Source organism: Ylistrum balloti, unplaced genomic scaffold (genome assembly GCF_031769215.1).
Source record: "Ylistrum balloti isolate Yb309-2 unplaced genomic scaffold, AGI_CSIRO_Ybal_v1 Utg369734, whole genome shotgun sequence".
NCBI lineage: Eukaryota > Metazoa > Mollusca > Bivalvia > Pectinida > Pectinidae > Ylistrum > Ylistrum balloti.
In genome coordinates this window covers 325,367-342,877 of record NW_026781947.1, presented here as the reverse complement: position 1 = coordinate 342,877, position 17,511 = coordinate 325,367, and the positions used below count along the sequence as shown (strand labels likewise).

Here is a 17,511-nt window from a genome sequence, read left to right as displayed (position 1 = left end):
AGAATGAGAGAAGTGTGACAGTTATGAACCAATATTTCCGATATTTTGACAGGCTGACGGTATCGTTGAGAAGATTGGTTACCCATCCTATATACTTAATGATACCGCGCTAGACGAGGACTACCGAAACGTAAGTATTTATTAACCCGAGTAAAATTATCATTAACCTTTATTGACCTGGTTCGAGGACCACTATAGAAAGTTTTGGTCATTATTTAATGCTGTAAAATTTCAAGATATGTTTGCATCTGTCAGGCTTGAAGCTTTGTGTCTGACATAAGTGTCTGATGTTTTCACTTAAGCCATCAATTTATGTGTAGGAAACGCTATCTTTACTGTGTTAATTTGCCTGACATTTTTCATGTCAGATGCATGTTTGTAAAAACTGTTTTTATATGCACAAAAGAAGTTGAAGTGTTTGACAGTCGATTAAAGATGTTTCTAAGACTAGCTAATTTTGTAATCGGTGAATTATCTCCCGAACAATGAGTACAGCTACACCACGCCTCTATTTCGACCTTCTACCATCACTGACAAGCCCTAGAAGGTCGAAACTGCTGTATGATGCATTATTTCACAGTTTTATTACATTTGTAGCAGTGAAATATAGGGATATCTCAAACTGATAAAAGTGATATTTTTCACTAGTGAAAAATATCACTTTTTTTTTTTTCACTAGTGAGGATTTTTCACTTTGAGGATTGACCGATCAGAGAGCCCGGTACAAATCTAAATTTCCATTTTCATAGCAGTCAGCAGACGATACAAGCCAGTAACTCTAACTATGTTATCAGTGGTTAAACCCATCCCCGTTCTGAGAGTCTTGAGTGTGGACCAAGGCATTTTAAAAGAATCTGTGTCATTGATAGTGACAGCGACTAGAATGGCGCCATACTTTTCCATGCGCGGAAGAATAGATCAAACATTGTTTTTATTTTTTCAGTTAACGTTTAAACCATTTTATTGTGTATAGGGGACATCAGTAAATTACAAAATCCATGTCAAAACACAAATAAACATTCATTATGATTTATTTACGAGTCTGTACATTTTTACTGATTTTTCATAAAATGGACTATTTTTTGCCGCGCACAACATCGTTGTATAATGAGTGAGTAGCGTCTGGAAAAAGCATGGTCAACTTACCCATTTTATAGTTATCTTAAGTTTGCCATTGTTTTGATTTATTTTTGCGATGAAAATGTAATAAACAGAATATTTAATAGTTTTCTTCAGAAATAACAAATATTTCACTAGTGTAGCTAATATTTTGGTATCGCACTCGAAGATACCAAAATATTAGCCACACTAGTGAAATATATTTGTTATAACTAAAGACACTATTAAATATCCTAAATGTATTAAAGAAATTTATCAACTATATTATTTTGTACAGTCTGATATGCCTCGTATGTTTACCTATATCTACACAAAAATGGATGTTATGAACTGGATTTTTTCTAGGTTTATTTCCACGCCGATAAATACTTTGAAAATGTCCTGGAGAACATCAAAAGCATAGCACTGGCAAATATGGCCCTTTTACGGGAACCCGTCGACAAGAGCAGGTAAGGCACTTGACTGAAAAAAATTGTCACATCAAATGTATCTTATACAACAAAATAATGTGTTATCCTATAAGCCCAGTAGTTCAGTGCTCAGGTAATATTTTTACGTATGTGTCACTGGTGTAATATACCACGGACCGTTTTTCATTGGCTGCGCCAGCCAGAAATCGATTATGATGTCATAATATGGACAATGACGTAACCACATGAATTGAAGATGGTGCAACAAAAGGGCTGCCTCCATTTGATTTTGTCCTCCACATTTTGACTTTAAGATCACCTGTCACGAAGTAGCTTTTCTGAGTTATTCCATGAAAGTTTGTTTTCAAATCGTCTGGAAGTTCTTATTTCAGATAAAAACTTCAAAGACTGGTTCCAAAAATGTTATACGGAATGAAAACTCATTTAAGATCGTATATTTATATGTATTGAACAACTAACGTTATCAGAACAAGACTGCTAGCCTCTAAACTGTGACCTTTATCAACATCCACGTGTGACCTTCAACATAAGATAAAAAATGTGTTACCTTCTGGAAACATTTCTCGATAATCAATAATTTACGTCTTTTAATTTGAAGCCCAAATCTAATTATATTTAGCAATAGACCATAATAAAACTCGTGATAAAAATTGCAAATGTGCACTTATCTCCCCTTCTCTTCGAAGCATTTCTGGCTTACATCTGTATTTCTAATTCCTTGACAATCAAACCATCAATCTGGGTGACTTATCTTGTTCGGAATCAGCGGCTGGCCAACTTTATTACCCGACAGAGTAATCTCCCGTTGTGCCTTAAATAAAGCGACTTTCCGTCTCTATTTTCTGTGATAGAGAATCAACCAGTTTAATTAGAAAGAGATTAAATAAACATTAAACCTTTACACAGCGCTGTCCCACTCACTATGTGTATGTAATACTTCTGTAGAATATTGACTAAATACTATATTATTCTGTTGTACTATTATACTAAAATACTTTATTGTATGTGATTCTGGACTCCAAGCTTCAAACGGAGAGAAGACAAACTAGTAGACGAATGAAGCTGGGTAATACGTTACCAGAACTGAGGTGTTGATAGCCTGTCTATCAGATTCCACTAGCTGTCTCACTATAAAATAGCTTCACGACAGTCTGTTAAAAATCTATATGACAAGCGGCCTCTCCAAGGGTCAGGTGTCCATCGTCTGTGGCCTTAATGGCCCTTAATGGCACGACCGCTTCGTTCGAAAACCCAATAAAGTCATAAAATGTAGGCCTTCTTGCTCTCTTTTTCAGATGGTCAACAACACCCGCCATTGTCAACGCCTTCTATAGTTCTACGAAAAATCAGATTAGTAAGTTTTGTATTGAAAGTGTTGTAATGTAATTGAGATATACATCTGATCTCGGTGTTCAGTCTCATCGTTCTCTCGAAAATACGAGCGGCAATCGATGCGAGGCCAAAATATCATGCTTGATCTCTTTCTCAAGTGAATATAGACGGACCTTGTTTTCCTTGTAATAACGTATATGTCAGTATCAGACAGGGGATAATATTTTCATGTTTACAGAAACGAATATATCCCTGTGTTAGGTTCGGTAGTTTTTGGTTAGGAATAAGGAGCCATTTCAATAGAATAGAAATAATAGTTGGTGCAAAATTTGGACGGACTTCATCTTGAAATTTTAACCCCACACAGCAAATAAAATATATATTTATTTTGTCCCTACTTAACTTTCATTTCATCGATTTTGAATAAAGATTTTGTCGATATTTGACTTTTAGTTTCAATAGAAATAAGATAAGATGTTCAAAACTTTGAATATCGTCATCTAAACACAGGATTAATGTCAATTGTAAAATAAGAAAATATTGTCCAAATAATCTGGGTTTGTTATATAGATATCACGCTGGTATCAAACGTTTCTTCGGCATGATCATCAAGCACTGCTTATGTATCGGCTTTTTATTTACAGTGTTCCCGGCAGGGATTTTACAGCCACCGTTCTACTACAAAGGTTACCCCAAGTAAGTCAATTATATCGTATTAGAAAGGAGATGCCAATGTCTGATTTATCACAGGAAAAAAATCTGAAAGCTTTAGTAAAATACCGAAGATAAATGTTGTCTATTTTAGTCCTAGTTGAAATTTAATTGTCAATAGTCTGTGTTTTCACTGGCAAAATCTCATTATATTGCGTGCTGATACGTCTTTATCTTTTTGGAATGTTTATTTCCGGAAGAATATGGGATGGATATTGTTATGAAATAAACAATAAAAAGGTTTCGTTATTCATAAAGTAACATGAAAACTACCGGCAAACCTACCACAAACTGAAACATGAAAGCTACCGGCAAGCCTACCACAAACTGTAACATGAAAACTACCGGCAAGCCTACCACAAACTGTAACATGAAAGCTACCGACAAACCTACCACAAACTGTACCACAAACTGTAACATGGAAACTACCGTCAAACCTACCACAAACTGTACCACAAACTGTAACATGAAAACTACCGGCAAACCTACCACAAACTGTAACATGAAAACTACCGGCAAGCCTACCACAAACTGTAACATGAAAGCTACCGACAAACCTACCACAAACTGTACCACAAACTGTAACATGGAAACTACCGGCAAACCTACCACAAACTGTAACATGGAAACTACCGGCAAACCTACCACAAACTGTAACATGGAAACTACCGGCAAGCCTACCACAAACTGTAACATGAAAGCTACCGATAAACCTACCACAAATTGTACCACAAACTGTAACATGGAAACTACCGTCAAACCTACCACAAACTGTACCACAAACTGTAACATGAAAACTACCGGCAAACCTACCACAAACTATAACATGGAAACTACCGTCAAACCTACCACAAACTGTACCACAAACTGTAACATGAAAACTACCGACAAACCTACCACAAACTGTAACATGAAAACTACCGGCAAGCCTACCACAAACTGAAACATGAAAGCTACCGGCAAGCCTACCACAAACTGTAACATGAAAACTACCGGCAAGCCTACCACAAACTGTAACATGAAAGCTACCGACAAACCTACCACAAACTGTACCACAAACTGTAACATGGAAACTACCGTCAAACCTACCACAAACTGTACCACAAACTGTAACATGAAAACTACCGGCAAACCTACCACAAACTGTAACATGAAAACTACCGGCAAGCCTACCACAAACTGTAACATGAAAGCTACCGACAAACCTACCACAAACCTACCACAAACTGTAACATGGAAACTACCGGCAAACCTACCACAAACTGTAACATGGAAACTACCGGCAAGCCTACCACAAACTGTAACATGAAAGCTACCGATAAACCTACCACAAATTGTACCACAAACTGTAACATGGAAACTACCGTCAAACCTACCACAAACTGTACCACAAACTGTAACATGAAAACTACCGGCAAACCTACCACAAACTATAACATGGAAACTACCGTCAAACCTACCACAAACTGTACCACAAACTGTAACATGAAAACTACCGACAAACCTACCACAAACTGTAACATGAAAACTACCGGCAAGCCTACCACAAACTGTAACATGAAAGCTACCGACAAACCTACCACAAACTGTACCACAAACTGTAACATGAAAACTACCGACAAACCTACCACAAACTGTAACATGAAAACTATCGGCAAGCCTACCACAAACTGTACCACAAACTGTAACATGAAAACTACCGGCAAACCTACCACAAACTGTAACATGAAAACTACCGGCAAGCCTACCACAAACTGTACCACAAACTGTAACATGAAAACTACCGGCAAGCCTACCACAAACTGTACCACAAACTGTAACATGGAAACTACCGGCAAACCTACCACAAACTGTAACATGAAAACTACCGTCAAACCTACCACAAACTGTACCACAAACTGTAACATGGAAACTACCGGCAAACCTACCACAAACTGTAACATGAAAACTACCGGCAAGACTACCACAAACTGTAACATGAAAGCTACCGATAAACCTACCACAAACTGTACCACAAACTGTAACATGGAAACTACCGTCAAACCTACCACAAACTGTACCACAAACTATAACATGAAAACTACCGGCAAACCTACCACAAACTGTACCACAAACTGTAACATGAAAACTACCGGCAAGCCTACCACAAACTGTAACATGAAAACTACCGGCAAGCCTACCACAAACTGTACCACTAACTGTAACATGGAAACTACCGGCAAACCTACCACAAACTGTACCACAAACTGTAACATGGAAACTACCGGCAAACCTACCACAAACTGTAACATGGAAACTACCGGCAAGCCTACCACAAAATGTACCACAAACTGTAACATGAAAACTACCGGCAAACCTACCACAAACTGTAACATGAAAACTACCGGCAAACCTACCACAAACTGTAACCTACCGCAAACTGTAACATGAAAACTACCGGCAAGCCTACCACAAACTGTACCACTAACTGTAACATGAAAACTACCGGCAAGCCTACCACAAACTGTACCACAAACTGTAACATGGAAACTACCGTCAAACCTACCACAAACTGTACCACAAACTGTAACATGAAAACTACCGGCAAACCTACCACAAACTGTAACATGGAAACTACCGGCAAGCCTACCACAAACTGTAACATGAAAACTACCTGCAAGCCTACCACAAACTGTACCACTAACTGTAACATAAAAACTACCGGCAAACCTACCACAAACTGTACCACAAACTGTAACATGGAAACTACCGGCAAACCTACCACAAACTGTAACATGAAAACTACCGGCAAACCTACCACAAACTGTAACATGAAAACTACCGGCAAACCTACCACAAACTGTAACATGAAAACTACCGGCAAACCTACCACAAACTGTAACACCACAAACTGTACCAAAACTAACCTACCGGCAAGCCTACCACAAACTGTACCACTAACTGTAACATGAAAACTACCGGCAAGCCTACCACAAACTGTACCACTAACTGTAACATGGAAACTACCGTCAAACCTACCACAAACTGTAACATGAAAACTACCGGCAAACCTACCACAAACTGTTACATGGAAACTACCGAAAAACCTACCACAAACTGTAACATGAAAACTACCGGCAAACCTACCACAAACTGTAACATGAAAACAACCGGCAAACCTACCACAAACTGTAACATGAAAACTACCGGCAAGCCTACCACAAACTGTACCACAAACTGTAACATGAAAACTACCGGCAAACCTACCACAAACTGTACCACAAACTGTAACATGAAAACTACCGGCAAGCCTACCGCAAACTGTAACATGAAAACTACCGGCAAGCCTACCACAAACTGTAACATGAAAACTACCGGCAAACCTACCACAAACTGTAACATGAAAACAACCGGCAAACCTACCACAAACTGTAACATGAAAACTACCGGCAAGCCTACCACAAACTGTACCGCAAACTGTAACATGAAAACTACCGGCAAGCCTACCACAAACTGTAACATGAAAGCTACCGGCAAGCCTACCACAAACTGTACCACAAACTGTAACATGGAAACTACCGTCAAACCTACCACAAACTGTACCACAAACTGTAACATGAAAACTACCGGCAAACCTACCACAAACTGTAACATGGAAACTACCGGCAAACATACCACAAACTGTACCACAAACTGTAACATGGAAACTATCGTCAAACCTACCACAAACTGTACCACAAACTGTAACATGAAAGCTACCGTCAAACCTACTACTAACTTCAGAAAATCAATAATTTGTGTTTTGGTATCACCTACTCCCATGTAGATGAATAATCTTGAATATTATCAAAGCTGTAATGCTGTATTGTGCCCAGATAGATCTGCTGGTGATATAAACTTAGCAGTCCGGACGTTGTCTAATACCTGACAATAGTTTAAATCCTGCAGGATCGGTTTTAGGGGAACCACATACCTTAACCTTCCGACATAAGTCCTCAGCTTCTGTGACGAGGTACTTGAAGGACAAAATAGTTGCATGTTTCAGTTAAATTCATCATTTGGCCTCGAATCATTCTAAATCAGAATAGAAAGGTGTCATTCTGTGACGTGCCATTCGCTAATGTCACACAGGTAGATGCGGCTGTTGAGATTTTAGTGTATGACTGTACAACAATCAAAGTATTATTTCTCTCTCTTACCGCATGCCATACATTACTCATAAAATTCGATAGGATTATATGGGATACCCTACAACTCGAAGATAAACAGACCTCAAAAATAGGCCTAATCCGAAAATTTGTTTTTATTATTGTTTTAAATGTCAACATCGTCTGAATGTGGATGTTAACATAGATATTGTCATTTGAAAGCGTTGATCTTCCAATACAGTTAAATATTGTTAACCAAGAGATATTCGCTAGCAGTTTCTTTTGCGATGGAAACTCGCGACGATCATTTTTTCCAATAATCAAAGCTTAATACCTCACCTCAAAATAGTATCGGAAAGAATAATTACGTGAATAAAAACCCGCGAAAATATGTCATGATGAAGAGTATCAAATTTAATTTTCCCTTCTTTTACAGATCATTGAATTACGGAGGTATTGGAATGGTGATTGGACATGAAATAACTCATGGATTTGATGACAGAGGTTAACACCTGGTCTATGATTAGTCTTTGTGTAGATTAGTCTAAGTAGAAAGCAGAAAATCACAACATTAGTCTTTGTGTAGATTAGTCTATGTAGATAGATGTTCACACCATTAGTCTTTGTGTAGATTAGTCTATGTAGATAGAAGTTCACACCATTAGTCTTTGTGTAGATTAGTCTATGTAGATAGAAGTTCACACCATTAGTCTTTGTGTAGATTAGTCTATGTAGATAGAAGTTCACACCATTAGTCTTTGTGTAGATTAGTCTATGTAGATAGAAGTTCACACCATTAGTCTTTGTGTAGATTTGTCTATGTAGATAGATGTTCACACCATTAGTCTTTGTGTAGATTAGTCTATGTAGATAGAAGTTCACACCATTAGTCTTTGTGTAGATTAGTCTATGTAGATAGAAGTTCACACCATTAGTCTTTATGTAGATTAGTCTATGTAGATAGAAGTTCACACCATTAGTCTTTGTGTAGATTTTTCTATGTAGATAGATGTTCACACCATTAGTCTTTGTGTAGATTAGTCTATGTAGATAGAAGTTCACACCATTAGTCTTTGTGTAGATTAGTCTATGTAGATAGAAGTTCACACCATTAGTCTTTGTGTAGATTAGTCTATGTAGATAGAAGTTCACACCATTAGTCTTTATGTAGATTAGTCTATGTAGAAAGCAGAAAATCACACCATTAGTCTTTGTGTAGATTAGTCTATGTAGATAGAAGTTCACACCATTAGTCTTTGTGTAGATTAGTCTAAGTAGAAAGCAGAAAATCACACCATTAGTCTTTGTGTAGATTAGTCTAAGTAGAAAGCAGAAAATCACACCATTAGTCTTTGTGTAGATTAGTCTAAGTAGAAAGCAGAAAATCACACCATTAGTCTTTGTGTAGATTAGTCTAAGTAGAAAGCAGAAAATCACACCATTAGTCTTTGTGTAGATTTGTCTATGTAGATAGCAGAAAATCACACTATTAATCTTTGTGTAGATTAGTCTATGTAGATAGAAGTTCACACCATTTAGTCTTTGTGAAGATGATAGATGTTGGCACCGTTATTCTGTGTATATGATAAAGATCTGTGTAGATTATCTGTGAAATGAACCTGCGTCTAGATATTATCTAACCTATGTGAATCAAATTTACCGATAATACAAAAAAAAAACAAAAACAAAAATCATACAACTTTTTCATACATATGATATATTTTGTAAACCACCTGTTAATGTGCTGATACATAATTTAACATAAGTAGTGAACACATTATTAATACATTTCGATGCCCTTTCTGTCAGGGTCGAAGCGATGAAGACCTTTCGTTTAGTCAGTTTAATTAAAATCATTCCTACTTGACTCCTCAGGTCGACAGTTCGACAAAGATGGTAATCTAAAACAATGGTGGGATGATGTGGTCATCGAACGATTCAAGAACCAGACCAGCTGTATTGTAGAACAGTATGGGAACTACACCATGCCAGGGATCGGTATAGCGGTACGACTGTTAATTATAAATGACCAATACTTACAGATGATGAACGGTCACTAAACACCTAAATACGGTTACATAGAAAAATTCTGATGCAAGCTGATGAAAATTATGAATTTTGTGGACAGCATCATAATGATTGTAAATGAAATAATTTTTCAATCCTCGTTAATACATCTGGTGGATTCATTGTCACTATTGACTTGATTCTTAGTTTGAGAACGTTATATTACTTAGAATGACTTTGACTTACTCGATGGATGTCATCAATGAAGGAAAGGTTAATGTATTCAAATATCGACCTTATTTGATTAATTTCTATATAGAACCATGCTATTGTGTATATACCGTCGTTATTGGGTTGGACTTTATGCATATACATTCATATAAAAAGGACCTTTTAAAAATCCTTTCTTATACTGATTTCTAACTTTCTCTTTTGATAGTTAAACGGCATCCAGACACAGGGAGAAAACATCGCTGATAATGGAGGACTTAAGGAGGCGTACAGGGTAGGTATGACTTAAGTTAAAGTTTAGCTACAGAGAGGATAAAGTGATAAACATGACGTTCTTCAAACTTCATTCAGTATAGAAAAAATATTTTTTCTTCTTAAGTTATTGGGTTTGTGCATCTTCCAATTTAGTGTTCGACAGATATTCCTCATTCTCTTTTTTAGAATCAGTTATAGAATGCAGTTTACTTCATTCTTTGGCTCTACTTATCTGATTCTAAAGTTGTTTTGAAAAACGCTATTGACTCGTGTATTTATTGTGCACTCTTCGAGAATCCAGGTGGTAGACAATTCCTGTAGTTCCCGAGATTTGCTATGATATGCAGCGACGTTTAGATTCGTTCGGAACGCTTTAGAATGTACTCAAATCCAATCCCAAATATGTGACGAATATTTAAGACAAGAAACGTCAATATCACAAGGAATTACAGAATGTAGACACGGTTCTGTTTCTGTTTTAAATGTCACTAAATCTAGAAATACTGTATGTGCCCAGTTTATAATAATCTCAAATTTCAAAGACAAGGAAGTTCCTGTTTATGACATATTTTAATTGGATATACAGGTCCTGTGTATGACTTGTACAGCTTAAAAGCAAATAGCAGTAACAAATGAGATAAGTAACTACAAATAAAGGTGAATAATTTATACCAATTTGAACATGATTATTTACAGGCATATTCAAAATGGGAAAGAAGTCAGGAAAAAAAAGAGGACCTACTGCCGGGTTTGACGCATCTAAACCATCATCAATTATTCTTTCTTAACTTCGCTCAGGTATGTTACAATTTTAGCCCAACTTACTAAATCATCTCATAATTGGACTGTATGTAAAACTCGTCAGGCCGAGTGAACCTCTTCCTTGGCGTCCTTCTTAAGATTGATAAAAAATGACTAAATCAGAACGGTTTTCCATAAACAGAAATATAGACGATATTTGGAATTTCCCTTTAAAATCTGTACTAAATTCTAATATGCGTCTGATCAAAAGGGATGAAACATTTTTTTCTGCTGTGTGTTTGAACTCTGGTTAATGGGGTATGTGACAAAAGCTGATAATGTGAATGTTTGACCGCAGATAAGGTTAAGGCATTTTGGAATATACTGGATTAAGTTTACGTGTCGCAGTTGATTCGATGTTCAAGGACACGTTCCCAATATCATGATTTTCGCTCAAGATATCGACAACTGACAGACAAACTTAACACAGGGTTTCAAGATTCAGGTTGCTAAACGTTTTGGGGAAATGTTACTGTCGTCATAGTAATTCATTGAGAAATGTTCTATTTTTTGTGTGATATGATACTGGAAGTGTTTGATGCTCGTTAGTTCCATTGTTATTTACCTTGTTCTGATCTATTAACACGGTGGGTGTCGTCGATGAACCAGAAGGAGCCTTCTCTTCCGCAACACCTGGTCCGTGGAGATCGTTCCTTTGTTCGTCTTTGCTTTTGTTTTACTGAATTAGAGTTTGAATTATCAATATGTGTATATGTTGGTATCTTCATGTGTTTGTCCTAAACAATCGCATTACTTAGTGTTGTTTCAAATTGTTCCGATATAATATCAAAAACATAAATTTCATTTTTAAACATTCCATGGTTTCGTGAGATCGTATTAAACTTTTAGGTCTTATCCGCAACATTCAATAATGATGCAGAGTTAACCACAAGTGTCGAATTTTCTAAATGTTGACTTGCTTTAGACGATGAAGGTAAACTCTCGGTTATGTTTTGTTGTTGTTTGTAAATATCAGTGAAAACAGAATAGTTTTCTGATATCAACGTCTCAGGCTTCAATTTATTTTGACTTGTATTCATAGGTGTGGTGTGGAACGATGAGACCGGAAGCAGCAGTGAACAGAATCCGAACAGGTCTACACAGTCCAGGGCGCTTCAGGTAAGATTTAACTTACAATTACAAACTTTATGATCTATGAAAGCAAAGCTTGAAGTTTAAATCCATATTCACTTAAATACACATATACGTGTAAGTAATTTACTACTGACTTATTACAAATCGTTCATACACATCAATTTTGTAATTATCGTTGTCGTAATTTTAAGTATCTGGAAATGCAAATAAGAACGAATCTTGAAAAATGAATTATACCAACAAAAACCCAACAGAGTTACTGTCCTTAGCAACATGTTTGTTCCTCTTTCATTTGAAGTTCTTTTTATGATTTGTAAACAATGTATTGTGCTTCAGATACATTTCATATGTTAAAGTGATTTGCATACAAAAATTGGCAGAGAAGTTATAATGCCGAATTTGATATCGGTCATATCAGCTTTGATCTAAGCTGGATATGGTTGATGCTCGTTAGTTTCCCTGTTGGTTTCGTTGTTATAAACTTGTTCTCATTTGAGAATCTATCATTACTTGCTTAGATTGACTAAGATTTACATGGCTGGTGCCGTCGATGAAGCAGAAGACGTTTACTCTTCTGGAACACCTGGTCTTATTCTCCTTGTACATTTTCAGAAGTCTCCGTGTAAATCTTTTGCCCTAGTTTTATTGAATTTGAGTTTGGATTATGATTATGTTTACATGGGAGTATTTTTATTTAGATATTTTACAAGTCATTAAGAAATTACCGATGAATGAAAGTCAAAGTTTTCACGTGAATACCAAGCAATCATTTATTAGTAGATTTTTATATTAATCGAATGGATACACATTTACGGTATGCGATTGTCTTACTTCTGATTCATTGACGTGAAAAAAATATTAAATTGTTGTTGGAAAAAAACAGAATATCACAATGACAAAATAACACCCCCCCCCAAAAAAAAAAACCCAAACAATCAAACAAATAAAAAAAAACAAAAAAAAACCCATATAAGTAGATAGCTCCTGCTGCTGATACATGGTACACACAACAGAAACAGATACACTACTGATGAGTAATCCTAGAACTCTTCAGTGAAGCTCTCGGTCACAAGTACGGTAAATGATGTTTTTGAAGTAAGAATAAACATATTTGACATATTTGAAACACGGGTAAAATTCACTTGAGTACTGATGTCAGAGGAACCCTCGGACATAATATCGTCTTCAATAAATCAGAAAATTATTTTCAAGGGTAAAATGTGAGTCTGGATTTAAATGTCAATATCAATGTTTATTTTCAGGGTGATTGGCACATTACAGAACTCTAAGGAGTTTTCACGGGTGTTTAATTGTCCCGCCGGCTCCTACATGAATCCTGTGAATAAATGTGAAGTATGGTGATAAGTAATATTACAAACGGGGATTTCTCTGTCACACTGGATGGAGCACACTAGTGACACTGTGTCAGAACGAAAGTGACGTCATCTACGACTGTCGCCTCATTATGACGATTAAATCGGCCTTGTTGGCTCCGGTGTGATTCTCTTTAATTAATCCAAGCAAGAGGGGTACAGCAAACACAGACAACTAGGACTGGTATTTGGATGATGGAGGACAATTGTATTGGAATAAATATCTGGTAAAGAATGACTATGGTTTAAAATGTTATCCAATAAAGACGTTCCTGTGAAAAGTGTGAGTCAAATTGACAAATAAGGCTGATTGTTTAAACTGAATACGATGTCAACAGGAATTCATCCAATTTTCTCCAAAGGGCTCCCAGTTCTGAGATCCTGAATAAAATCATGACGGAAAATCTAGTGCAACTTTTTGGAACAAACTGTCCTGTAGGACTCCTTAAAGGAATATTACCGACACTGGAGAAGTCAATATCTTCATATTTTATGGGAGTTTTTCTCATTTTCTCATTCAATAAAAATCATGTTTGACTTTCCCGGTCTCCAAAATCTAGAAAGAGTATAGATTTTGATTTGTAATGCTTGTGATGTGACTGAATTTGGGGTGGCACAGTAACTTTATGGCATGATGCAGTTGAAGGCTACATGACAAGCTGTGTTTTTGTTGGTTGATTAACAATGATTTGAATTCTTAATCATGACGCGTGTTAATGTGGTTTCCTCATTGATATTACTTTCATTTGCAATTATTCTTGTTGCAAATATTTGTAAATAACACGTCATTAATAATCTCAAAGTTTGTGTCCAAAATTGCCGTTATTGTTTTAGATATACACTACAGGTAACGAGTTCCATTTTTTCGCTATATTCGATGATGTATTAAATTCATGAAGAAAAACTAATTTGAAAATAAAATCCAAAAAAATCCCTTGCTTCCAGGCTTGACAACACCGCAAGTACGAAGCACTGTTTATTTTTACAGTAATCTGTTGGAACCTTTGAATTCTTGTTAATAATACACAAACATCCTGAACTTATTCATGACAATTTTGATGAATGTATATATTTTTGTCTCTATATATATCAAAGATGCATAAACGATTCGATTGTGAAATTACTTTTTTGGAACAGAGTCGTTAAATCATTCTAAAGAAATATAAAAGTAGTACACTACAATATGTTGTCTTCAAGGCAAACTTTCACTTGATAAAAGGAAAAGCAAACTATCACCCAATTGACTCTCAGTAAATAAAAAAAAATTATTTCGAACATTTTTAATGCATATTTCCTCAATTTTATTAAGTTTTCCTATTTAAATACTCAAAAATGTAGATTTTCAACATGGTAACACTACAGATTTTAACATTTTGTGCTGAAGGTACTACTCTAACATATGTTTGCACTGGTTGTAATCTACGAATAAATGATAATGCGCCAAAATTTGGTCTCGACAAATTAAAAAGTGTTACAGTAATTTTAACGCGGTTTTAAATAGTTTTGTTATCAATGGCGAGTTTTACTTCCGGGTCTATTTAGTCATATTGGTTTGAAAGTAATCATCAAAATATGAAAACTACACATCTGTGTGTACACCTGGAACTTTCTCGTGATACTTTGTAGGATCTGTTAGTTCCATATTATATAGAATTTTCATTACTACAAAGAACTGACCTAAAAAATGCTTTTCACTGTATATTCTAAAGATGTCTGGTAAAGTAAGGCCTTGTTTTGTTTGCTTTCTGATGATATCCACAGAGTCTGTGATTGTACAAATGCAAACAACGTCATCCCTCTTAACTATCCTACAATGCAATGTTATCCTAGTACACTTCTTGACTATCCCACATTGCATTGTTATCCTAGTACACTTCTTGACTATCCCACAATGCATTGTTATCCTAGTACACTTCTTTACTATCCCACAATGCATTGTTATCCTAGTACACTTCTTGACTATCCCACAATGCATTGTTATCCTAGTGCATTTCTTGACTATCCAACAATGCACTGTTACCCTAGTACACTTCTTAAATATCCCACAATGCATTGTTATCCTAGTAGACTTCTTTTCTATCCAACAATGCATTATTATCCTAGTAGACTTCTTTACTTTCCTACAATGCATTGTTATTCAGAACACTACGTGTACACTTCTTCAGAACGTTACTATCACACAATGCACTACTTTCCAAATACATATCCTTACTATTCCACAATGCTCTTCTACGAAGCACGCCTTACTATTTTAGGTTATCAAATGAAGTGGATATTTCGCTTTTTATCAAATGCTTTTCAAATTTATTTATCAGTAGTTTCACGTTGATCAGTCAGTTAATATTCATGAATGACGAGTCAGTGGATCTACTGTTTCCTTCATTAAACCTGATCGTCTGATGAAGGAAACAGATTTTTTGATGAAGCAGACAGGTTGATGAATGAGACATATTGCCTAAATCGTCACGCATGAATGTTTAACTAACTGTGATATATGAAACTCTATTCAGGTGTGTGTTTATCAACACAAAAACAACTACTAACTATAGAATCATAATCTTCATTTTCTTTGTATTGTTTGTTATTATTGTCAACATTAGTACTGTTTCTGCATGAGTGACTGTATCTTAACATCATACACATAACTATCGATCAAAGTATACTCTTGCTTAGTGTTTTTAAAATATTATAGTTAACTATATTTTGCTACATAATATCAATGTGCCCAAACAGGCGAATTTATTCATATAAGTTTCACGTCCGATATTACGGCTTTTCAGCTTCGGACGTGTAAAACAGGTGAATAGTATTCGCGACAGTTATAAACACTTTGCCTATATATTCTGGACTTTTTTGGGATGAAATCAACAGGTGAGAAAAATGTATTAAATATTGTATTGAGTTATTCCAAATATATGTCACAAAGTCTATATTTTATCTTTCATGGCTGAAAACACAAATTTCTGTTGTAATTTGACATACAGTCTTTCGTCCGTGTGAGAAATTGTTTTTGCTATTTACGTCCATAACATACAGGATATAAATACCGTTGTGTCGGTGATATATACTTGTCTGGTTGTCTATATATTAACTACTGTTTATCATTTCTACAGATGTAATAACAGAACATTATACTACATGTGTATATAGTATATTTAACTCCAAGCCAGTCTTGTTAGCACGTGGGATACCCAACCTATATTGATGTTACGCTGTTGATTCTATATTCTGCGGCTTGTTCACAATATAACAACTTTCGTGCAAGACATCGACAACGGACAGATAAACTCACAGCACATAGTTTTAAGAGAGGTATGTTGATGAAGATTTTCCAGAAGTTTTACAGTCGTCATAATGGTCATATTGATAAATATTCTTTTTTCCTTGGTATGTTTGTTTTCTTGAAGATTCCGTTGTTCTCATTTGGGAACGTGACATTACTTATATTGACCTAGATTCACATGGCGGATGTCATCGGTAAAGCAGAAGACGCTTACCCTTTATGAACACCTACCCATGTTCCCCTTAAACTGTTTCCGGAGTCTTTGTAAATCTGTGTGTTGTTCATATTGGCTGTTGGGGTTTGAATCAAGATTCTGTTGACATGTTAGTATTTTGCTTGTTGAATTTTCCCACAAATATTTCAATACATAACAGCGATTTTTTATTTCAATTTCTTAAATTTGTTTCATTCAATTAAAAAAACATCTGACAGTTACGATTTATTGTACATACATGATACTTTACTTTAATGAAAAAAAGATAACATTTGAATTTTGTCGAATTTCTAAATGAATAATCTATTACAAATAAATGATCTCTTGGATGGTGATAGGAATTGAGAACAGAATTTGACAGTGTGCTATCATGATTGGCTTGGATATCTACGTGAATATGACATAAAGTAATTAGTATATTGTATATAAGTGAGTTTATTCTTATCTATATTGCTTGGTTTCTGTCGCTAACAAACATCCTATACATCATGTTTACTGTATTGTAAAAAAAATAAACAAATTGGAATACCAA

The 17,511-nt window shown here is 35.6% G+C and overlaps 1 protein-coding gene across 1 annotated transcript in view; it reads left to right on the top strand.

Annotated features, from left to right (window-relative positions):
- LOC132543020 (neprilysin-like) overlaps positions 1-17,511 on the top strand; it is a 57,438-nt gene extending 39,927 nt beyond the window's left edge. Inside the window, exons 14-23 of the mRNA XM_060206474.1 lie at positions 53-130; positions 1,465-1,568; positions 2,846-2,904; positions 3,527-3,578; positions 8,157-8,224; positions 9,596-9,726; positions 10,167-10,232; positions 10,910-11,011; positions 12,057-12,133; positions 13,372-17,511. Coding sequence (XP_060062457.1) covers positions 53-130; positions 1,465-1,568; positions 2,846-2,904; positions 3,527-3,578; positions 8,157-8,224; positions 9,596-9,726; positions 10,167-10,232; positions 10,910-11,011; positions 12,057-12,133; positions 13,372-13,471 — 837 coding nt within the window. The 3' untranslated portion in view covers positions 13,472-17,511. The remainder of the gene's footprint in view (positions 1-52; positions 131-1,464; positions 1,569-2,845; positions 2,905-3,526; positions 3,579-8,156; positions 8,225-9,595; positions 9,727-10,166; positions 10,233-10,909; positions 11,012-12,056; positions 12,134-13,371) is intronic.